This window comes from Eleginops maclovinus, chromosome 11 (genome assembly GCF_036324505.1).
Source record: "Eleginops maclovinus isolate JMC-PN-2008 ecotype Puerto Natales chromosome 11, JC_Emac_rtc_rv5, whole genome shotgun sequence".
Classification (NCBI taxonomy): domain Eukaryota; kingdom Metazoa; phylum Chordata; class Actinopteri; order Perciformes; family Eleginopidae; genus Eleginops; species Eleginops maclovinus.
Window position 1 is genome coordinate 10,405,009 of NC_086359.1, and position 23,991 is coordinate 10,428,999.

The window sequence follows — 23,991 nt, forward strand, 5'->3', positions numbered from 1 at the left end:
CTTCTTCATATTTCGTTGATGTTTCTTTATGGACATGGGGTTGTAAATAACTGAATATAATCACTGATTGATACAAAATGTTTTCACTTTATTTTCATACAATTGAAATTAACACACATTTACTGAGAATTTGTCCATGATATTATGTAGCCTATACATATATTAATTGCTATACATTTGATTATATATTGTATTATATATTAACAGTATATTTTAGTAACCTCATTTTAAGAAAAGTTGTGCGTTTCATCACCCTCATCAGTATAGCAGATTCATTGCTTCGCGTTCAGGAGAGCGCTTTCTCTTTTTGAACCTACAACTGGCCGTACAATAACAAATATGGCGTCTTCCGCGGATGTCCACGTCCGAATTTGTGGCCAAGAAATTATCAAGTATGACCTGGAAATTAAGGCACTTGTTCAGGTAAAAAAAAAACCAAACTTGTGGTTTGGCTTTTTTTGAAAATGTTTTATGCTCATGCTGGTTTTCGGTTTTGTTCTGTAAAGATTTTCGTGGAGGCGTCACAACAACAAAGTGAAGCTAACGTTAGCTAACCATAGTCTGTATGTATACAGTGTTTAGCTTACCGATTAAACGATGAAACAAGATTAAAAGAGACACAGAAAGAAAGATGCAGAAGTTTAGTAATGAAACTCTTTTTAAAAATTATTAAATATGTTTCCTTCAAATGATTCATGTCGGGGTTTATTTTCCGAAAGTCGTTAGTGTTGTGTTTCTGTGTAGTTGAGCTAAGACAGATCTTTATAAACTTAATATAATCATGAATACAAATATGATTTGATTTTGTGTGTGTGTGTGTGTGTGTGTGTGTGTGTGTGTGTGTGTGTGTGTGTGTGTGTGTGTGTGTGTGTCACCTGCAGGACATCAGGGATTGTCCTGGACCTCAGTCAACTCTCATGGAGCTCAACTCTCAGGTCAAAGAGAAGTTCAACAAGCTGAGACTCAGAATACAGGTCAGGCCTCACATGTCAGATGTCAGAAAAAGATCATAGTACAGTATGTTACAATGCATTAAAACTATTCATCATATAGTATGTCATAAAAAATAATAACTAAGTCTTAGTATAGTATGTACCACATATATAACCACTTGTTATTGTCTATATATCTGTACGAATGTGCTGTTGTCAGGATCTGGAACAGATGGCCAGAGAGCAGGACAGAGAGACGGACAGACTGGCAATCCTGGCAGAGACAGAAAGCCAGCGAAGACAAATGCTGAGGTGTGTTTAGACAGGAGGAAAAACAATCAATCAAAATAAAAAGTCAGTGTTCAGTCCAGTCCAGTTCATTAAAATGCATTTTTCTTAAAGATTAATTGGCAGATCATTTTTAGATTAGTGGATGTTGTAAATATCAAAGGATTGTGAAGAATTATGTTTTTAGATCTTCTTTTGTAAGTCCAAAGCCAAAACATATTCAAGTTCATAACTCCTTATTTGAGAGGCAGACATTTTTTTATTATTGTTATCCCCCCAAAAATGTTTTTATGTCGACTTATATAACATTACTAAACTAAGCAGATTCAGAAACAACAAGCCAGATGAGATGTAAACTTTGCTATTTCTTTGGATTTCAGTAACCAGACAGTGTGGAGGAAAGCAAACCTGGCCTGTAAACTCTGCATCGACCACACTGAGAAGGATGAGCTTCTGCGTGGAGGAGATTACCAGAGCACCAGACAGAGGTTTGTACAATTCTGAGGATCTAATGTGGCGCTAAAATGACGAGTCTATCAGCCCTATAGCAAATATTAATGTAGGGTTCTCTCTGCTAGTAGAAACATGCTCTTAAAAGAAACGATCCAGGAGAAACACACATTTCTGTAACTTTAACTAGCTACAAACAATATACTGTATACACAACATATTAGTGATGGCCACCATTCATCAGCAGTGGTCTGCTCTGTGTGTGTGTGTGTGTATGTTTTTGTTTCAGGAAGGTGACAAAAGAATGCCTTGTGGAAACCAGCAGCAACATCACAGAGAGTTTGATGTCTATAAGCAGAATGATGTCTGAACAAGTGAAGCAGAGTGAGGACACCATCGGCACTCTGGGTAAAAAAACAGCAACTATAAGTTGTACATGTCTTTGGTGAATTTGGTCATTTATATTTTATTGACATAAGGTATATCCGGATTACCACCTACACTAGCCAACAATATTTTTCCCTCTTTAATCCTTCTCCTCCTCCTAACACAGCCACCTCCTCCAGGACAGTGCTAGAAACCAACGAGGAGTTTAAAAGCATGACAGGAACCATCCACCTGGGGAGGAAACTGATCCTGAAGTACAACCGGCGTGAGCTGACAGACAAGCTGCTCATTTTCCTCGCTCTGGCCCTCTTCCTCGCCACCGTCCTCTACATCCTTAAGAAGCGTCTCTTTCCCTTCATTTAGCTGTTTTGCTAATAAACACACTTCAGGAAGAATGTTTCCTAGTTACCACAAGGACTTTTAGGGTATGAAGTAAAAACGTGAGTACGTAGTTGGAATTAACATTGAGACTGAACTTCTGGACAAAGAAACGGAGTCAAGTGGCCTTTGTTTTAAGGATCATCAAAATGCAACATGTTTCTTTACTAAATGGGAATGAAAGAAAAATCGTAAACTGGCATTCTGAGGTTTTGTGCAACAACAGTGATAGGTTTACAGCCTCAGCATGCTTTAAACAAACTTGGGCTGTTCCAAACATCGCTAAAGCACTCCGTAGCTATTGAGTTATCATCTAGTCTTAGTTTGTTAAATAATAAGATGTCGATGCACAATTTGATATGGTCTATCTTTCTACCCTTAAGACATTCAAAGGGCTGCATTTGAGTAAAAGCAAGGAGGAAAGCTTTGAGAATGTTACAATTATACCTACTTTAACTCCTGATCACCTGGGGTGAGTGTTTTAGAAAAGGCATTTTGAATTTGTAGTTGGAAATTCAGAACTAACCAGGGACTAAGCCATAGTCTGCAATAACCCTATTTTTCCATCAGTTAAATTAGGATATGTGTGTGTTTACACCTAGAAAGTGTTGTCTGCTCGAGACAGCTTTTGCAAAGATGCCATAGTTAGTTACTGACGAGTTTACCCTGCGCCTTTCTTCTACTGACTCAGAAATGTGGTATCACTCATCCTCTTAAATTCGTCTGTCATGTTGAGTCGGAGAGTGCGTGTGAGGGATGGCTTATTGGTCATCTGTTTTACTATTTTACAGAACAGGGCTGAATCAACACACTTCCTCTTTGTCCGGTAACATCATTGTAGTTTATTTAATTTCAATCAAAATGCTTACAAATGTATTTTTGGATTCATTTAAATAAAAACGTACAAAACATAGCTTGAAACCTGGGGTCTGTATGAAATGTGATTGTTCAAGTAGAACATCAAAAACACATATTTAAAACACGTCATACCCGAAGAGTGCTTCCCTTCCTGCAGACAGCACCCTGACTGTCGACCATGTGTCAACTATACGGTGCATAATATAACAATCCTCATAAATACAAAAACAGACTTAAATAGGTAGAATACTGACTTTCAGCTGCCCTTGAGCGATTCCCTGTAGTGTTTACTCGTGTGTGTCCATGCCCTATGCTGAAGGATACAGTCACTGGTTAACTGTCGAAGTGAGGTAGATAACTGGTTTTCATTCTTGTACAAATTGAAATGTAAAGGAAAATAGTAATATATAGCACAAATACCCAACAGATTTAATAAACTACGTTGCATTGCTTTTACCAGCAATACAACACAAAACTACTAGCACTACTTTTACTCATTCTGCTTATATAATAGTAATAAGTGCATCATCTTTGTTAGCCCTTTCTGCACCACCTGTCTGTTTATGAAGCGGTGACATTGGATTTCTCAGGCACAGGTGAACCAGATCCAGTTGTGCTGTTGAGCTGACCAAGCGTGTTTCCATCCTCAGTGGCTCTGGCGGGCTGCTGAAGGGGTCTTTCAGTAGGCCAAGCCGGGGTTGGTGGTGGTGTTGAGATGGTAACCTCCAGGTCGTCCGATTGGCTGAGAGAGCATGCGCTGCCAAAGCTGCTGCACAGCCCCCCCCAGTGTTGCTCACACTGTCCGCGCAGCCGCTGGCCGACCCACAGCCTGACGTCTTCTCCACACTTCAACAGGAAGTTCATCAGCTCCACATATGGTCTGAGAGACACAAGAGGAAACAACTTTTCAACAGAGACTTTCAGAAGAAAACTACCTAAAGTTAGACTGTTTAACAGTAGCAATTTCGACTCATCATGAAAGGAAAAACACAGGCCGTGGCATTAAGCCAGCATGTAAAACACTAAAGTCTAAATAGAATTCAGTAATAACTCTTTTTAAAAGATTACCACTGTGCTTTTCCTACTTTGACATGACAAGAAAAGTCTGGGCCTACAAGCGAGAGACAACAAACATGAAAAAGGTCATAAAACATTTTTTTAAAATAATTCTTTGTTTTTCGAAATAAAGTCATGGTATATATATATATATAAAGTATGTCGGAATTAAAACATGAAGTCAAAGTTTAGCATGTCATAAAAAAACATTTAACAAGCCATAGTATGCATATAAATATACATGAAAGTAATAGTTTAGTATGTTATAAAAGCATCATATAGTATATAAAAACATATAGAATATTGAAGCTGCATTAAAACTTCATTAAGCAATCATAGCATAAACAGTAACAAAAATAGAGTATTTGTATAGAAGGTCTAAAAGAAAGTCATTGATGCTTAATTATAGTATGTGTTAAAAATATAATTCAAAAGTCATAAAGTAAGTCGCAAGAAAGATCAGTCCAAAAGACAGTAGACATTTCAAAACATTCAGTGACTAAAATAAGTTTTTTACTTTAGTGATAAAAGGACTGACATATACAATTGCTAACATGTAACAGTTACCCTTAAGACTTTTTCCTTCCGATGATCAATTAAGAGATTATTTTTAGTGTGTGTGTGTGTGTGTCTCTCACCCCGGGGGGAACATGAGGCGGAACTGGACCAGGTTGCCCATGGTGTCCATGTGGTCTCGCAGCGCCAGGCAGAGCTGGTGTTTGGAGTAGCAGTCTCTCTGCAGCGAGAACACCATCTCCTTCACCGCTGAGCACCGGCGGCTCACACAGCTGAAGCGCTGCCGCAGGCCCAGCGCCATGCACCGCAACGCATCCTTCACAAAGGACTTACCCTGGAACGAGGAGCAGGAGGAGGAGGGGGAGGGGAAGATGGAGGAAAGCAACAGGAGGAATCAGTTTCATTTCTGAAGGCTCTGGGCATGAACTGAGCAATCATAATGTCAGATCTGGCCTGGGATGTATGCCAACTCCCTGCTTCTGCTACTTCCTGTTTAAAATTAAATACCTAAAGACTTTCTGTGTACATGGACCCACAATAATCTGACGGTTATTCACGTTATTATTTTAACGTCTTGCTACATCAGTGAACCAAACTGGTTAAAAATAGTGAGCATTAGAAAAGCAGGTCATTTGAATGAAAGTACGTGCATGTGTGTCCCATTACGAGAAGATAATTGTTGAGAGTTGTTTTCGAGTGCAATATTTTTGAGAGAGAGCAAGCGCATTTTGTGGCATTTGCCTTTCAGCAATTTTGTATTATAACAATGTAATGTAACTGAAAGACAAACTTACTTTTCAAGAATCAATCAATGCACACAATTCAGACAAACAATAACGTGTAGGAAATATAGGCCTGTAATTATAATATTATGAAAGAAATGTGCGTTATTTGGAAGAAAGTCGAGGTGTGACAGTGACATTGCTCTATACAGTGGATCCCCCGTTCCCCTTGTCCGTTCCATTTGGGAGACCCAGAGGTGAACTGTCAACCACGGCCGCGCACCCTCCCCTTTCCCCTTCTCACACAGCTTCAGTGCACGGCACCTTCTCAGCAAGCAGGAGCGCCTGCAGATGCAGGGGGCGCCAATTTGCCAATTCTGCACTCAGTGATATGATAGATAGAAACCGCTTCGCGGCCCAGATGACTTTTTTTTTTAAAGTGCTCGCTCGTGCCGCCCCCCATGAAATGCCGCCCCGGGCGGCTGGCCGCTTCGCCCATGCCCAAAACCGCTACTGAGAATTACCCCTGGATAACGAGGCAAACGAATGTTTAAGGTAGTTGCCACTCGCTTTCCGTGGCAAATGCTGCTGTTTTAACACTTATTTATCGTGTAAAATGTCGCTGTTTAGGCTTGACTTAATATCACTGATCTGTACACAGGACTGATGTGCGATCTTTATTTTTCAAAAAGATTCTAAATTATAATTTATATTAAATTTTACTTGGAGAACGTGGTTTGTTAACAATAAATGACCGTGCTATATTTTTGCTAGTAATAAAAACATATTGTAATATAACATAAATAATGGCGAGTGAAGGTTGAACGCCGAGCTGACGCTGTCGCTTCTGAAGAGGAGTTTCCACTGCTTGCGATGATAAACCAAGTGTATTATTACGAGTTAAGAACGACAAATAATTAACATAAAGAAATGTCTGTATTGACACAGCAACTTGTAGACTGGTGTCATCAGGCTTGGCTACAGACTTAAGGGTGTGCTGTAACTGATTGCAGTTCCCACTGCCAGTGAGATGCCAAGGTCTATACTTTCTAAATAAGGCACAAACAGATTTTGACATAATACATCACGCCTTTCCGAAAACCAGCACCTTATCGTGGTGGAGAGGTTTGTGTGCCCCGATGAACCTGGGGGCTGTGTTGTCTGGAACCTTGTGTTCCTGGTAGGGTCTCCCATGGCAAATTGGTCTCAGGTAAGGGGCCAGACTAAGATTGGTTCAAAAGACCTCATGACAAACAAACATGAAAGCGAGGCTACCCGGCCAGGAGGGAGCCCGGTGTCCCCTTCTGGAGCCAGGCCCAGAAGGAGGACTCGTCAGCGAGCGTCTGGTGGCCGGGCTTGCCACGGAGCCGAAAAAGCAACGTGGGCAACACCTCCTACGGGAAACAGCGATGGGGTCGGGTGCGCTGCCAGAAGGGTGGCAGTGAAAGCAGAGGGTCTCGACGGACCATACTCAGGCGACAGAAGCTGGCTTTGGTGACATGGAATGTCACCTCTCTGGGGGGGGGGAAGGAGCCGGAGCTTGTGCAGGAGGTGGAGCGTTACCAGTTGGATCTGGTGGGGCTCACCTCAACGCACAGCGTCAGCTCTGGAACCTTACTTCTGGATAGGGGTTGGACTCTTCTCCGGAGTTGCCCAAGGTGTGAGGCGCCGAACGGGTGTGGGGATACTCACAAGCCCCCGTTTGAGTGCCGCTTTGTTGGAGTTTACCCCAGTGGACGAGAGGGTTGCCTCCCTACGCCTGCAGGTCATGGGGGGGAAAACTCTGACTGTTGTGTGTGCTTATGCACCAAACAGCAGTTCAGAGTATTCCGCCTTCTTGGAGACCCTGAAAGAAGTCCTGTATGGGGCTCCTGAAGGGGACTCCTTAGTCTTGCTGGGAGACTTCAACGCACACGTGGGCAATGATGGAGATACTTGGAGGGGCGTGATTGGGAGGAACAGCCCCCCGATCTGAACCGGAGTGGTGGTTTGTTACTGAACTTCTGTGCTAGTCATGGATTGGCCATAACAAACACCATGTTCGAACATAAGGATGCTCATAAGTGTACGTGGTACCAGAGCACCCTAGGCAGAAGGTTCACGATCGATTTTGTTATCGTATCATCGGACCTGAGGCTGCATGTTTTGGACACTCGGGTGAAGAGAGGGGCGGAGTTGTCAACTGATCACCATCTGGTGGTGAGTTGGGTCGAGTGGCAGAGGAACCCTCTGGACAGAACTGGTAAGCCCAAACGTGTAGTGCGGGTGAACTGGGAACGTCTGGAGGAGTCCCAAGTCCAGGAGGCCTTCAACTCACACCTCCGGTGGAGCTTTTCAGGCATCCCTGTGGAGGCTGGGGACATTGAACCAGAGTGGGCGGTGTTCAAAGCCTCCATTGCCGAAGCTGCGGCGGGGAACTGTGGTCTCAAGGTCTTAGGTGCCTCAAGGGGCGGTAACCCTCGAACCTCCTGGTGGACACCGGTGGTCAGGGAAGCCGTCCGACCAGAGGGTGTGTGCCAATTACAGAGGCATCACATTACTCAGCCTCCCCGGGAAAGTTTACTCTAAGGTGCTGGAAAGGAGGGTCCGGCCGATTGTCGAACCTCAGATTGAAGAGGAACAATGCGGTTTTCGTCCTGGTCGTGGAACGACGGACCAGCTTTTCACTCTCGCAAGGATCCTGGAGGGGGCCTGGGAGCACGCTCATCCGGTCTACATGTGCTTTGTGGATTTGGAAAAGGCGTATGACCGGGTTCCCAGGGAGATACTGTGGGAGGTGCTGCGGGAGTATGGGGTGAGGGGGTCTCTGCTCAGGGCCATCCAATCTCTATACTCTCAAAGCGAGAGCTGTGTCCGGGTCCTCGGTAGCACGTCAGACCGATTTCCGGGGAGGGTTGTCCTCAGCCAGGGCTGCGCTTTGTCACCAATCCTGTTTGTGATATTCATGGACAGGATTTCGAGGTGTAGTCGTGGGGGAGGGGGTCTGCAGTTCGGTGGGCTAAGGATGATGTGGTCCTAATGGCTTCATCGATCTGTGACCTTCAGCACTCACTGGATTGGTTCGCGGCTGAGTGTGAAGCGGCTGGGATGAGGATCAGCTCCTCCAAATCTGAGGCCATGGTTCTCAGCAGGAAACCGATGGACTGTCCACTCCAGGTAGGGAATGAAGCCTTACCCCAAGTGAAGGAGTTCAAGTATCTCGGGGTCTTGTTTTCGAGTGAGGGAACAATGGAGCGTGAGATGGGCCGGAGAATTGTAGCAGCGGGAGCGGTACTGCAGTCGCTTTACCACACCGTTATGACGAAAAGAGAGCTGAGCCAGAAGGCAAAGCTCTCTGTCTACCGAGCCATCTTCGTTCCTACCCTCACCTATGGTCATGAAGGATGGGTCATGACCGAAAGAACAAGATCGCGGATACAAGCGGCCGAAATGGGATTTCTCCGCAGGGTGGCTGGCATCTCCCTTAGGGATAATGTGAGAAGTTCAGTCATCCGGGAGGGACTCAAGAGTAGAACTGCTGCTCCTTCGCGTTGAAAGGAGCCAGTTGAGGCGGTTCGGGCACCTAGTGAGGATGCCACTTGGGCGCCTCCCTAGGGAGGTGTTCCAGGCACGTCCAGCTGGGAAGAGACCGAGGGGTAGACCTAGGACCAGGTGGAGGGATTATATCTCTTTACTGGCCTGGGAGCGTCATGGAATCCCCCAGTCAGAGCTGGTTGATGTGGCCAGGGAAATGAAAGTTTAGGGCTCTCTGCTGGAGCTGTTACCTCTGCGACCCTGACGGAAAAGCGGGAGAAGATGGATGGATGGATGGATTTACTTTATTTGTCCAACATTTTTAAATATGTGCAGTGTTTTAAAAAAGCACAGAACATGAATACAATGAAAATAATAATAATAATAATAATAATAATAATAATAATAATAATAATAATAATAATAATAATAATAATAATAATAATAATAATAATAATAATAATAATAATAATAATAATAATAATAATAATAATAATAATAATAATAATAATAATAAAAGTAAACGTGACCAAATATAAAACCTTGAAATGCGGAAGGGTTGTCATCGGCAGTCCATCACGTGGTTACCGAAAATAACCGAGTGAAAGTCCTGCATTCAAAATGTTGCTTAAGTAATAGTGAAAAGTATTCGCATCAAAATATACTTAAAGTAAAACGACTCTGTATATGATCACAGAATCATATATGTTTGGATCATAATTATTGATGCACAAAAGTGTTATCAAAGATGGTAAAGGTGCAGCTAGTTCGACTCGGAATCATAGCAGCCGATGGCACTACATCTGCCGCAAAGTAGTGGCATCTCTAGCCGCAGACGCCACAACTTACTGCAGATGCCACGGAAGGCAATTTGATCATAATTATTGTTGCACAAAAGTGTTATAAATGCTGGTAACGGTGCAGCTTGTTTGACTCGAAATCCAGTGGTAGCAGCCGATGCCACTACAGGTGCCAGTACTTTACGGCAGATGCCACTACTTTACGTTACGTATATTTCTCCCAGCAAAGTGTTCAGAAGTCGAAAATGCACTCTGAATGTTACATACTGTAATAATGGTTTGGATGTATATATTAAACAGTAAGGTACTTAAAACACATGATGATAGTTAGTAACATTTTATTATGAAATATGAAAACATATAGGCCCTATATATTATAAGCAATTATTATTATTATAGATATTACACTTTCCACAGAGAAAGCGCCCTCTACTTGACTGAGACATTTTCCACGATAAATAAGTGTTAAAACAGCAGCATTTGCCACGGAAAGCGAATGGCAACTACCTTAAATATTCGTTTGCCTCGGCATCAATTGGTAATTCTCGTTCAGCCGTCGTCGTCAAGTACTGGCATCTGCGTGAACTAGTGGCATCCGTCGTCCAACTACCACTAGTTACCACAGATGCCTCGGAAAGTAGTGGCATCTGCAGCTGCCACCGGAAGTAGGCTACTTGCCACTGCTTGCAAATGCCACAAATTGAGCTAGGACCCTACGGATATTTTTTTTACAGTGATACACCATAGCCGTTAACACATTGTAATCACTAGGTTCCTTAACAGGCACATGTATTCTTTGTGTTTCTGGTTTCATGGTGACTTCTATTAAATTTCCGTTAATTTCATGGAAGACCTTATTTTAATGCAGCCTCTCAAATTTGTCAAAAAGCAGTAACATCACAAGAGCAACAGAGATTGAACAACAACCAACATTAGCGTTCCTGCTAACGTCTTCTTAATTATTACACAGTCCCACAGGAAACTTATCATTTCTTTTGAAGTCACGTTTCTGGCCACCTACTGAGCCTATAATATTCTCTCTCATTTAGCTTTGTTTTTACCATCTCCCGAGGACAGTATTTGTCTCTTTAGCTGCTAATGGTTCCACTATGGTAACCAGCTAGATGTTTGCTTTGTCTGTCTCCAGTTTGCTGTTGAGCAGGTAGTGTTTATTAGAATTTATTTTAGAGCTTGTCACTTAAAACAGTGATCTTCTGCAGCATAAAAAGAAACATATAGAGTAGTGAGAGTAATCCCTAACCATAATAAAGTGAAGTTGCTGGTGAGACAGCTTAAAATTGAGCTGAAACCTTCAGATTCAGGTGATAATTCTCTGTATGTTTATCCTACCAGGGACTTCTTTTGTAATGTCATTTGAGTTTTTGCATTGTAAAAATACTGCTTGTAGCCATGTCACAAGGGCACACATTCACCAAGATATTAGCATTTAAATATCTTCTGTTATTGCTGGTTTCTTTTTTTAACATCCAGTTCACTCGCTGACAGATCCTTACTGAACATCATCCACTGTGCCTGATCATGCTGGAGATAATTGCATCACTCCCTCATGTCCTTCTATTCTAGTAAAGTATACACACTCTTCCCTCTCTCATTTCACTTCCCGCCTCAGTTGGTTCTGTATCAAGTGCTAGCATGCATAACTATACACTACACCGTATACAGCAAACATTCCTCACAAATGACTGTAATGACTGAAGGGATTAAAGGAAATAAAAACAAGCTTCCCAATATTTCTGATCTAATCTTGCCTTAAGATGCTGTTGGACCCAGTTTCAGACTATGTCATCTAGTTCAGATGGGGGTCAAACGGTAAACAATTACTCTTAATACGTGTTTTGAGGTGTCTGTTTGTCCTTTCTCCTCCCCACCTGTGAGTCGTAGCGCCCAGCGTTGTGCAGCAGAGTGAGACAGATTTGGTGCAGACCTTGAATTTCACAGGAGTTGTTGTTGAAACACTGAAAAGTCCCACAGCCGACATCCCCTGAACTCACCAGGCAACTCTGAATTTCCGCTAAGGGAGAGAAACAGAGAAGTGTTGACATACAGTGATAGAAACAAATGTCTTCAAAATCAGTTTTGCTGCCCGTCTTTTGTGCTACTGTGATGTATTCCACCTTAAAAAAGTAAACGTCATTAGTTACAACGATATCACATGTCAGGGTGACCTTGGTAAATTCCTGTCATCTCATGTCCAGATATTGCACTGCATCAGCTTTGCAGAGAGTAGTGTGAATTGTCTTTCATGCAATTTTAGGCAGTTATAATTTCAATGTTCTTGTATATGTCTTGTTGATACCAATTGAAGTGTACCTATACAACACAGGCTACACTGCAGTGGACAGCAGGACATAATGATGGGAGGTTGAATAATCTAGAGGAGGCAGCAGGCTCAACCTGCTTTCCCTTTGCAGAAGCCAATGTTTCATTATTGTTTGAGAAGTACATAATGATGCATACGATTGTAAGGAACCTCCATGTTTCAAATGTCAGTTTTTTATACATGAATTCATTTTATTCAAATTGAAATGAAGTTATTGCTTAGAATAGAGATTTCTGTCCTTTATAACTGTGGAGATTATGGTCATTTTATGTTTGGATTCTTACATTCATTTATATATGGACCAGCATGTCGGCAGAGTGGAAGAAGTATTTGGAAGCCTTAGTAAAAGTAAAATACTTAATTACAAGTAAAATTCCTGCATTCAAAATCTGACTTAAGTAAAAGTACAAAAGTATTATCAGCAAAATGTACTTAAAGTATAACAAGTAAAAGTAATCATTTTGCATATAAGTGTCTTTGTGTGTGTATAGTTATATATGGGACATTTCTAGATAATATTGTTGCATCAGGTATATATATATATATTTAAAATTAATTTTATATATATATATATATATATTTTAAATTAATTTTGTAAAGCTTTTCTGTGAAATTACGTTACTTCCCTTGTAAAAGTCGCGGAGTAAACGTATGTAGCATATCATGAAAATACTCAAGTAAAGTACAATAGCCTACCTCAAAATTGTACTTTAGTACAGTACTTGAGTAAATGTTCTTCCCACTCTGCATATCGGATTTTTAAAAATGTTTTATGCGGTTTTTGCTGTTTTATGTCTATACTTTGGGTTGTTGCTGATGTTGATGTTGTGCAGCCCGCAAGTCAGCTCGGGACCGAGGTGCTGGTACGGGGGGAATGTGCTTCGACAGGATCGAGCTCCGGAGCTGCGCATTGAGTTACAGCCACCCACACAGCAGCACAGAGAGAGGAGAGCTCTGCTGCACGGTGCGAGACAGACGTCAGGCGGAGATGTGATATAATTTAAACTGATTTTTACGACGCAATGATATGCCCACATATAGAAGTTAATGTCACCATGCGTCTTAAAGCGTACCTTTCACCTCACCTGACCGCAGACGCACCGAAGGAGCACAGTTATTACTCTGCAACAAAACTGTCAGTAATAATACACTTGTATGAATCTACGTGTGCATATCATCAATTTTAGACATGACAGTGTCACTGCACATTGGGATCCAGAAGGAAACCACACATAAACTAGTCTATCCCAGAGTTAAAGCAAGCCTAAAGAAGTGCTTTAAAAACATTAAATCCACTGCATGTGCAAAAAACGAGCTATACACTTTTAATGACATGCAAAAATGTAACCATAGCCTCCCAGATATGTCAGAGTTTTAGTCACACCAAAAACATCCTGCAGAGATTGCTTTTGGCACCCTTGCTCATACTTTGAATCCAATACTTTCTAACAATTAAAGGGCCAGTGACTGATACACCCTTAGTGGTTTTTCTGGAGACATGACAAACATTTTGAATATGGATTCAGTGTGACAGAGAGTGAATGCAGGGGGGCAGCTGCTGTTAGAACTCACCTGTGGTCTGCGGAGAGAGGCGTCTCTTGGCCTGGCCCAGTGGTTTCTCCTGGACATCATGCAGCTCCATGGTCAGCACCTGTTGACAGGCCAGCAGCAGAAGAATCACAGCGGAGACGTTCGCCGGCATAATTTAGTTCAGCTAGTCACAGCTTTAGAAACGTTTTTTTGTTTGAAACACGATAGTCTTGCAGAGGAGTTTCCACTATAGAGTACGATTGGGGCATGAAGGCTGATATATATAACACGAGCACGAGCGTTGCACGTTCACGTTTGCCTCCACCTATCATTGCGCAGCCCTGTGAACGAGCGTCTAACTGGAACCAAATCTGTATTATTGGTAGAAGAAAAAAAAAGAAAAATATCATTAGAAACAGTTATTGTGTTGTGAAGGAACAAGAGCTTGATTATACGGTTTGTCTTTAGTCTGGCTTAATTTTACTATGTATAATTCAACATGGTGCTATAATATTCAAAATTGCTCATATAAGGTCTTCCTGTTCTTCTGCAGTATGTGGGGTTACGTGAAGGTCAACCACTCAAGACATCCACACTCAATTAACCCGACAGCCAGTGTGTGTGTGTGTGTGTGTGTGTGTGTGTGTGTTGTGTGTGTGTTGTGTGTGTGTGTTTCTTTGAGGGTTAGCAGCTGCTTTCCTGGCAGGGAAACGTGCAATGAGGAACGTCTCAGGAGCACACAGCCTGAAAGAGAGTCTGTGAAGGGGGTCAGGTTTTACAAATTCTTATAATGCTGCATTCTTGTGCACTGAATCTTTTTTTTTACATCACATCTTTCTGACATGCTCATATAAATAAGCTTATAATATGCTTATACACAGGGACATAGTTTATATATAGATACATCTCCTGTCAAAATGTTTATAATATTGATGTATTTTTCTACTATCTAGATTCCAGATGCTCACTATTATTATATCCAACTTTGTGATTGCCAACAGCTGGCCTTATAGAGAGTTGTGTCTGATACTTCAGTCGAACATACCTTGCAAAAAAAGCAGGGTTGAAAATGTCTGTGATCAAACAATATGTAACTGTAGTTTGGAGTGGTCAACTATTTAAATCTCTACAGGATATGACACAAGATATTTACTTGCAACATTTTAGTTTTAGATTATTATTATAACTGTTGGTGTTTTCGCAAGCTAGAGTGGTCACATCAAAGAGAAACAGGTTTGTGTTGCCAGTCCAAGGTGAGTAAAGCTTTGTTTTTTTCTTTTGTATAACATCAATCTCTCAGCCTAGTTGTTGTGGTTGTGTTTTGACTCATAACAGCCATGACCTCCGATCCCTGACAACTACAAAGAGATGGGCCACAGTCATGTGACATCATGGTCACATAACGGTGGCCTGTCTCTGCGCAAGTCCAAACTATTCCTAATTCCTTGCTCGTCAGGTTAATATACCCTACATCTAACAGGCCTTCCTAAACAGGGTTAAGAACAAGAGGTCAAGGTACAATGCCAGGGTGTGTTTATGTGTGTGTGTCCATGCAGAGGCCCAGTGAGGGAAAACCTTCTCTTATAGGGGGGCTGATGTTTGGACGTCTGTTGAAGGACTTATTTTCCCTGACCTTTCCTGTTCAATCTGTCTCATCATGCTCAAAACAACCTCCCGCAGCTTCCCTCACACAACCCCTGATGACCACCCACGCAATGACCCTTCACCCCGACAATGAACACTCACATGTCCAAAATCACACACTAATGCACATAGACACCACTGTGCAAACAGTACACACAGAGGTCCCTCACTCGATCATGTCGTAAACATCACGCATGCCTCTGGATTTGTGTGTATATACATTATGTTCATTCAGTGTCTGCTTTGAAGGAGGAAACATTACCATAACCTTTGAATTTATGAACTCTGATCTCTTGACTGTTTTGCCCTTGTGTTTTCAGTTCACTAGACCTAGACTAGACTTCAATGACAATATGCTGGTTTTTCTATGGTTATTTTATAAGTTCCCACACAAAAAACAACTGCAAATAGTTTTGTGTGCTGAGGTTCTAACATATTTCCAGACAGTTCAATGAAAACATATGTAATTTGTGTGACATTTGTTTGAACATTTCTAATGCATAATTTATTGGTTTTAAAGTTCAACACAACAGCTTAAGTAGTTACCTTCTTTGATAATATATTCATCCAATGTTTCAATTTGTTCAGTTTAATCCTTAAAGCATATTCCACACAGACACATAGAAAACAAAAGACGTATATAGGGCAGATTTACAAACACCCTTGTTGACACATATTTTGGAAAATTGTGGATCAGTCTCGTGCTAAAAAACAAGTGGTTTAATCAATAAAGTTGCGCAAGCTTTAAACACACACATGCTTAAAGAACGTTATGCATGCCTCTGCAAGGTCGATTTTACAATCCAGAATAAAAACAAATAGCTGGAGTGCAAGTCTGCCCTCCTGACACAACAGTACGTCCGTGGATCATACAAAAGGAAACGAGTCACTCATCACTCAACGTAATTCATGACTTCCACGTTGTGCATCTTCTCATAATCAAACAGTTATTGTATGATCTTAAATGTGCAGCTAGGACATATGTATGTTTCTGGGGGTGGAATATGGGGGATGCCTCTAAATATAATACTAGGATTACTTTTTGGCAGATTCAGCCTTTTAAATGCTTACCTGAGAAAAACAACCCCACCTAGTGGTACTATTTTATGATTATATGCTCTGTTCTTACTGGGTACAATAAGAAAAGTGAGACGGGAATATGATTTCTACTGATCGACATGTATTTATTATTTACTTAAATGTTTTTAAACAATTCAATTTCACTTGGAAGGAAACTGCTGGATCTTATTCCTCCTGACTGAATACAAAAATTATAATCCGGGTTTGTGCCTTTTTTTTTCTTATGTGCAAAGCCCCGCAGGGCAGTAAGAGTGCATCACATTTTCCGACTTCTTCAGCAGTAGCCTTGTGCAGCACTGACAGGACATGTTACAACATCACATGCTGAACATTTTGAATGCAGAAACACTCCTCCTGACTCCAGTCTGTTGCAAACAAACAATCCCCTGTTGGTCTTCTTCATCTTCTTCTTCCTCCTTATGTCTAATGCTGCACCTTTCAAAAGGCTAACACAGCCATACACCATGTGTACCTGAAGCAAAGATCAAATATACTTTTTTGTCTTTACTGTACTTGTTCTTGCTCTTACATTGTACTTCAGTTTCTAAATGGACCTCAGGGGGTTTTGGGGCAAGAGGCAGACGGGGCTTCCTGCAGTTCTATCTGTTCAGACGGTGCAGAGTTACAACTTGAGGCGTTCTCCTCCCTCCTGTCCCCTGACAAGAAGTCGTGGATGGCAGTTTCTATGTGTGGCCGGAAAGTGTGGTTCATCTTGGGGTCCACGACCTGAGTGATGATCCTGTCCACCCCAGACTCCAGCATGCCAGATCTAGAAAAAAAAGAAAAGAATGAAGAGACAAATAGGAGTCAAAGAAACACAGTAATTTTTAACATTTACTAAATACTTCCCCCCCAAGCTGCTCATGATAAGTTGGTTAGGTAAAGTCACAGGTACAAAACCAAGATCAGTTTAATCATCATGGAGTTAATACCTTTTTAGAGCTCATAACGATTCTCAGCAACACTATTTAAAACAATCAAATGTATTCCTTTACACTGTACACAGAGGGCAAGTACTAGAAAGTAAAGGTAACACTCACTGAACAACACTTTGTCTCAGTCCGTTCCTCATCTGGTTCTTGTTGATGGAGGGGTTCCAGTCCTGTGTGCTCAGGTTGGAAGTGACATAGTTGTCCACTTTCTGTCGCAGGTTCTGATAGGCAGGCTGGAAGAAAACGCAATGACTCAAACTTGGTCATAAAACACCTGTTCTATCCAGTGGACCATATTCCGATGTAAAATCTAATCTGACATAAAAATAAAATGCGATATACACAATGTATGCTATTTTTTAAAATATGTCTGCAGGCATTGTTTAAGACAGACCTAAATTGCAAATCTATAACCGCTTTAGAGGAAAAACTGAGTAATACATCCATGAGGAGCATTTGACATGTCATTTTGAAAGAGTTCGCCTGCTTCCTATATTATAATTTTAATGGAGACATCAATGAACTTTCATAATAACCTAGCAGCTAGTCAAATACTAGCTCTAGCTACAGCCACATTAAATGTAAAAACAATATTGAGCAACACAAGCTACACATGGCTTTATGTCTGAAATAACGTTGATCATAGCCGTGTTAGCTGGTGAGTTACCTTTGTATCAACGTCGGCGAGACAGTCCCGACGGAACTCATCAAAAAGCCCCTGGTTTTTCAGATGCTCCACAATCATATTTATCAGCTGCGGGTCTCCCGGAGGCAGATTGGCTGCACTTACGTTAACGTTAGCGCTTCCCTCCGCCATGACAAACAGCAGAAGTTGATCTGCTAATTTAGCTTAACCGCTAACTTGAAATCTGGCCAGTGACGCTTGTTTTCTTGACAAGACGTGCAGAAGGCGGAGTGAACGCGCGTTTGATGTGCACTTTCTATTGAGCAGGGCGTCTTTATGGTGAAGCGGTAGAAGCGATTTTACATATCGAGCGCTTTATACCCAGTTGTCACGCATGCGCATTGTAACCTTGATTTGACATCGGAAGTACTTAGTTGAATCCCGGGTGGTGTAGGGTAGACGTTAGTTAGCGCGGAGCGGTTACGTTAATCTTAAATTCAAAATAAAACACACAAACCGATTGTGTTTTATATTTGGGTATATAGACGGTGAGAGTCTGTTTTGTTAGCCGTCACACCAACCAGCTTTTTAGATCGCCTGGACTACTGTCGTTAAAGGTAATGATAGCTAACTAGCTATGTTTGCTAACATCAACTACATTGCTACGTTACTTCAAAAGAAGAAGAACACGTTTTGTAATTTATTTTTTATTCATTTTAAATGTAATACCCTACTGTCACAGGGGTGTTGGCCTTTCACAAACCTTAAGTCCACTTAACGCACTTCGTCCGAAAGGGGTCCGACCCTCAGAATCCCAAAGCAAGACCCCACGCACTGTGCTTCTGTCTATGTGATGTTCTGTCTCTATACTTACATCCACATCATCAGGACCAAAACCACCACCTCAGAGACAGTTTGATCCCACAGGTCATACGTCTGTTAAACGCCTGTGCTCTCTTAAGTGCCTTCTTAACTCCATACCATTGATCTGTTTGCATCTCACACATTTATTTATTACTACCACTGCACAGTATTTCATTTAGATAGAATCGGAGGATGAAACCCTCTTTATTAGTCACATACATGCACACAGCAGAGCACACACAGTGAAATTAGTCCTCTGCATTTAACCCATCCTAGTACTAGGAGCAGTGGGCAGCTATCGTGCAGCGCCCGGGGAGCAATGGGGAGGGGGGGGATTGGAGGTGTCCGGTGCCTTGCTCAAGGGCACCACAGCAGGGCCTAGGAGGTGAACTGGGACCTCTCCAAGTAGCAGTCCACTTTCCATTTTTCAAGTCTGTTCGGGGACTTGAACCGGCGACCCTACGATTCCCAGTCCAAGCCCCTACTGACTGAGCCACTGCTGGATTTTGCATTATGTTCTTGTTTATCTTTTTGCATTTGTTTGGTCACTTGCAACATTCTCTGCAATATAATATCTTAGTGTATTTGTTTTGACTTCCCCTGCATTACTTGCACATTTGTCTTGCAATATAACCGTACACGATTTTTCCCCTACTCTGTTTCTTCTTGCACTATTTTGATAGTTTTTAGTTTTATGTCCTCTATATTTTTATGTTGCATTGTTGGAGAGGTCTTGGACCTAAATCATTTAATTGCCATAAGTACACTGTAGTTACTGTGAATATGACAATGAAGCCTTTGAAATTTGAATTAAGATGTTACAAAACGTGCATAAATAGATTACCCAGATGTGAGTTGAGTCTCAACAGCCTTTTAACCACGGCCAACATCTCCTAACATATGTAAGCTGTCAGTTCATTAATCATCGACGACTGACCAGGCTGTAACAGTAGCAACATATTATCTGTTGTGTACAAACTATTTTTTGATTTGGGTATTGTAGAATTGGGCTGATTATTTTATAGCACTGGTCCAGGATTGTGGCACATGCGTTTACTATGCTGTTTCGGCCACATGCACATTAATGTTAATGTTCAACCATGCATAGTATTTAGTTTTTCTTTTAAATCAACAAGATTTCAGTGTTGCCACATTGGGGCATAATAAAACTGTTGTGTTCATGCTGAAATGTAATGGCTTGTTGACCTGAATATTTGAACATTGTTGTTGCAGATGAGTGATCCATCAATGGCCAACAAAGATTTTATGGAGCAGCTGCGGATGCAGGAAATGTATGAGCGGAGAAACGCAGATGGCCCCGACGCCAACACCTACATTGACCCAGAGGATGGGACTGTCTATGACTGGGACCCAGAAAAGAAGGCTTGGTTCCCTAAAGTATGAGCTTTTCTTTACCTCTCAGTTTTTGTTTTCATACGTCATATTTGTTCTTTGTAGTATCTCAGTTTCTGAGCGTCAGATCTTCTTTCTACATGTATGTGACTTTATTTTGACTACATTGATTATGTTGTGTTTAGATCTGCTATTTGCATGATTGACTGACATGTAAAATATACTGTGCTCCGTTTGGGGTAGCTATGTCAAAGCAACACAAATGTCGAGTCGTAAGGTTCACGGTTGGCAATAAAATGCATCATTGCTAACCAACTCACAAGACGAAGCATTAAAGGCAAATGTCACTTCTTTTTGCAGACCTCTTTCATGTTTGAACCAGGGACAGTTTCCATGTTGATGTTAAGCAGGTCTGCTTCTTTTCTCTAGATAACAGAGGACTTCATTGCAGCCTACCAGGCCAACTATGGCTTCACTCAAGATGGAGATCCCGATGCCAATATCGCTGCAGTGAGCAGCTCCAACACTGCAGCCCCAGAAACAGACAGCAAGTCATCAGGAAAGAAGAAACCAGCAGAGGCAACTGAGGACCAGGACCCAGACCAGCAGTCTAAAGAAGCCAAACAGAAAGGGGAGAAAAGGAAAGCAGAACAAGGTAAAGTGAAATCAACAAGAACAAAGAAAACCAGGGCAGCAACTAGCACACAAATGGTATATAGCCGGGGAGATCTAAATTCATTGGTGTATGTAAATTTCTAAGTAATGATTTACACAAACACTTCTTTTGATAAATGCCTTTTCCCTTTTTCCTGCTTGTAGGATGGTTCGATATCGAGGACACTAAAAACACAAATGTCTACGTATCAGGTTGGTATCTTTAACAATGAGACCGCTGAGTCACTGACTGTTCATCCTATCTCACTGTCTCTCTGATTTTTCTCCTCATACGTTTCTCATTAGGCTTGCCTCCTGATGTCAGCACTGAGGAGTTTGTTGACATAATGTCCAAGTGCGGCATTCTTATGAGGGACCCCATCACTGAAGAGTACAAAGTCAAACTCTACAAGGACAAAGAGGGAAATCTGAAGGGAGATGGCCTCTGCTGCTATCTCAAGGTTTGTCCGTCCTTCTGCTTGCCTTAAGCTTCATTTATAGATTCCACACACACATGTCGATAAACTACTCATGGATATGAGCTTTGAATGACACAGTGCAGAGTTCAATTATTAGTTTGGATTGCATTACACTCCAGTGAAGTGACAGTGTTGTGTTTTTGTGATTCTCTGCAGAAGGAGTCTGTGGCATTGGCATTGCGTCTGATTGACGAGTCAGAGGTCCGCGGTTACAGACTGCACGTGGAAGCAGCACGGTTTGAGCTAAAGGGCCAATATGATGTCAGCAAGAAGAAGAAGAAAAACAAAGAGTATAGGAAGAAGATGCAGGCGCAACAAAAGTAAAGTATTCTTCCTTATTCTTTTTTAATTTTAACCTCCTGTATTGGATTAAGAGATCACAAGTAACTGAGCATTTCTTCCGTCTGTGTCTTTGTAGACAGCTGGACTGGAGGCCAGAGAGGCAAGGAGAATTGAGGAAGCGGCATGAAAAAGTGGTCATTATTAGGAACATGTTCCACCCCAGTGACTTTGAGGTAAGGAGAGAAAGGCACAAACACACAAACACACTGTCCATTCTGGGTATTAATCTCTGCGGCCTCGGTTCTGGTCTTTGCAGGAAGACCCGCTGGAGTTGAACGAGTATCGTGAGGATCTGCGGTCAGAGTGTGAGAAGTTTGGGGAGGTCAAGAAAGTCATCCTCTTTGATGTGAGTTAATATAATTGTGCTGTTTTGTAGTCAAGGTAGAACGAAAGGTTTGAATTTGATATTAGTGGCATCATAAAGAGCTGGTGTATAGATAGACCGATAGAAGTACTTTATTGATCCCTATTTGGGAAATGTTTTCCTTGCAGCAGCATAAAAACAAGGCAATGTAATGGTTGTGTTTGTGATGCAGAGACACCCAGATGGCGTGGCATCTGTCGCATTTAAGGAGCCCGAACAAGCCGATGCCTGCATTGAGTCGTTCAATGGGCGGTGGTTCGGAGGGAGGCAGCTCGTTGCTTTGCTTTGGGATGGAACGACAGACTATCAGGTAAACCAAATGTTCTATCCAAAATGGGCTGTTAGCAAGGTCTATTTAAATGTGTCTTCACTGGAATACTTAAGATTTTGCTAAAAACTAACAGGAAAATGATGTCGTGAAAGACTGTCATGACTATCTAGTTTATATATCTAAAAAAAGTTTTAGAATCTGATCGCCAAATCATTGTAAACACACAAAGACAAAAGGTAGATTTATTCATTGTCATACCATTTCTAATGACAAGAATGAGTTCTAGCAAATATAGATATATTTCTCAAAAATGTGCCATTATTTAAAATAAATTGTACCCAGAAAGCCTCACTGTAGAACTGGTGTTTTGTGTGGTTTTTCAGCATGTAATGTAAAAATGGAACAATCGTTGACCCAACTTTGACTATCACGAGCAGTTCTTAGGTTCCTTCTACTGGTCTCACTTGATATTTGAGTTATTGTAATGTTGAATTTGCAATTCTTCACAATTCTTATCGTGCAGGTGGAAGAGACGTCCCGTGAGCGAGAGGAGCGACTAAAGGGTTGGTCTACTTTCCTGGAGGAGGCACTCCGGGCCAGCAAAACAACACCTCCAAGCCAGCAGAGGGCGACACCACCACCATTAACAACACCACTACAGAACCCACAGAACCCCCAAGCACCACAGAGCCTGTACAGCAACCAAAGACAGAACCACTGCAACAGAAACAGGAGGAGGAAGCAGGATCTACAGACAGCAGCCTGGCAGGAAGTGACGATGAGGAAGCCTAGATGTCTACATACACATTTTTGGTTCCCAGTGGCAACCAATTAGGACAGTCCTGCTTTTATGAGAACTGTGGCAAACCTCTGTGGTGAGCAGGCGAGGTGGAGCTGTTTTGTAATGTAGAAAAATAAAATTATGATTCTGTCTTCCCTATTTTCATCTTTTTGATTTACATTGTAAATAGACCTGCACAGCTTTCCATGTATTTCAGTGTGTCTACAGTTTAAGTGTTGTTCTGAAAATCCTAAAATATCAATTATTCACAAAAGACAATGGACTGAAGTTATGTTGGATATGCGATGTAGAAAATTGTTCAGTTAACTAATTACAGTTCATTTCAAATGCCTACTTTGCTCTGGTTTGTTATTTATTTATTGGAACATAATTTTAGAGCTGAATTCAAAGGGACAGTTTTTAAATAAGGGCTTCACTATCACAACATGGACAGAGTATATTGTATGTAATGTAAAGAACATGCTGCAGAGATGTCCCGGGTACAAATTGTGTTCTACAGATTCAGAATATTTTTATGTTTTGATATTGATTGTCGGAAAAAAAGTACACCATGATCATTTGAATATACTTTTCATTTAAAATAAGAATGAACAATAAGAACTAGTATTTAAAACAATTTATTCCTGAAGTTTTTATTCCCATTTTAAATCATAATTCAAAAATGTTTCAAATGAATGTGTTGCTTTATGTTTCAGATCGCTGCAGAGCAAGAGACATATTAAATACAGAGTCCCTTTAGATGCTTCTTGTCAATAAGATCCTTAATGTTCTAAATAAAGCGTTTTTGAATTTCTAGCATTTTGAGGCCTC

The 23,991-nt window shown here is 41.4% G+C and overlaps 3 protein-coding genes across 3 annotated transcripts; 2 read left to right on the plus strand and 1 right to left on the minus strand.

Moving 5' to 3' along the window:
• The first annotated feature begins 271 nt into the window (after positions 1-271).
• bnip1b (BCL2 interacting protein 1b) lies at positions 272-3,356 on the plus strand. The gene is made up of 6 exons (XM_063894990.1): positions 272-423; positions 882-974; positions 1,153-1,244; positions 1,601-1,708; positions 1,960-2,078; positions 2,224-3,356. Exons 1-6 carry the CDS (start codon positions 340-342, stop codon positions 2,418-2,420), a joined length of 693 nt encoding a protein of 230 aa, XP_063751060.1. The 5' UTR covers positions 272-339; the 3' UTR covers positions 2,421-3,356.
• Positions 3,263-18,465, minus strand: LOC134872159 (uncharacterized). The gene is made up of 7 exons (XM_063895318.1): positions 18,095-18,465; positions 17,536-17,660; positions 17,053-17,264; positions 13,814-13,945; positions 11,790-11,932; positions 4,988-5,199; positions 3,263-4,173 (listed from the first exon to the last, which is right to left on the minus strand). Exons 1-7 carry the CDS (start codon positions 18,242-18,244, stop codon positions 3,855-3,857), a joined length of 1,293 nt encoding a protein of 430 aa, XP_063751388.1. The 5' UTR covers positions 18,245-18,465; the 3' UTR covers positions 3,263-3,854.
• On the plus strand, positions 18,459-23,979 carry htatsf1 (HIV-1 Tat specific factor 1). The gene is given in 11 exon segments (XM_063894989.1): positions 18,459-18,669; positions 20,150-20,314; positions 20,699-20,924; positions 21,089-21,136; positions 21,230-21,384; positions 21,559-21,722; positions 21,821-21,917; positions 22,001-22,090; positions 22,281-22,418; positions 22,903-23,058; positions 23,061-23,979. Coding segments are annotated over 10 exon segments (1,350 nt in total). The 5' UTR covers positions 18,459-18,669; the 3' UTR covers positions 23,172-23,979.
• Positions 23,980-23,991: the final 12 nt, after the last annotated feature.

Coding starts and splice junctions, on each gene's coding strand:
- bnip1b (XM_063894990.1), top strand. CDS start 340: ATGGCGTCTTCCGCGGATGTCCACGTCCGAATTTGTGGCCAAGAAATT. Junction 1,245..1,600: donor CAGCGAAGACAAATGCTGAG/GTGTGTTTAGAC, acceptor TTTGGATTTCAG/TAACCAGACAGTGTGGAGGA. Junction 2,079..2,223: donor GGACACCATCGGCACTCTGG/GTAAAAAAACAG, acceptor CTCCTAACACAG/CCACCTCCTCCAGGACAGTG.
- LOC134872159 (XM_063895318.1), bottom strand. CDS start 18,244: ATGGCGGAGGGAAGCGCTAACGTTAACGTAAGTGCAGCCAATCTGCCT. Junction 13,946..17,052: donor CTCTTGCCCCAAAACCCCCT/GAGGTCCATTTA, acceptor AGCTGAACTAAA/TTATGCCGGCGAACGTCTCC. Junction 5,200..11,789: donor CTGGGCGCTACGACTCACAG/GTGGGGAGGAGA, acceptor TCCTCGTTCCAG/GGTAAGTCCTTTGTGAAGGA.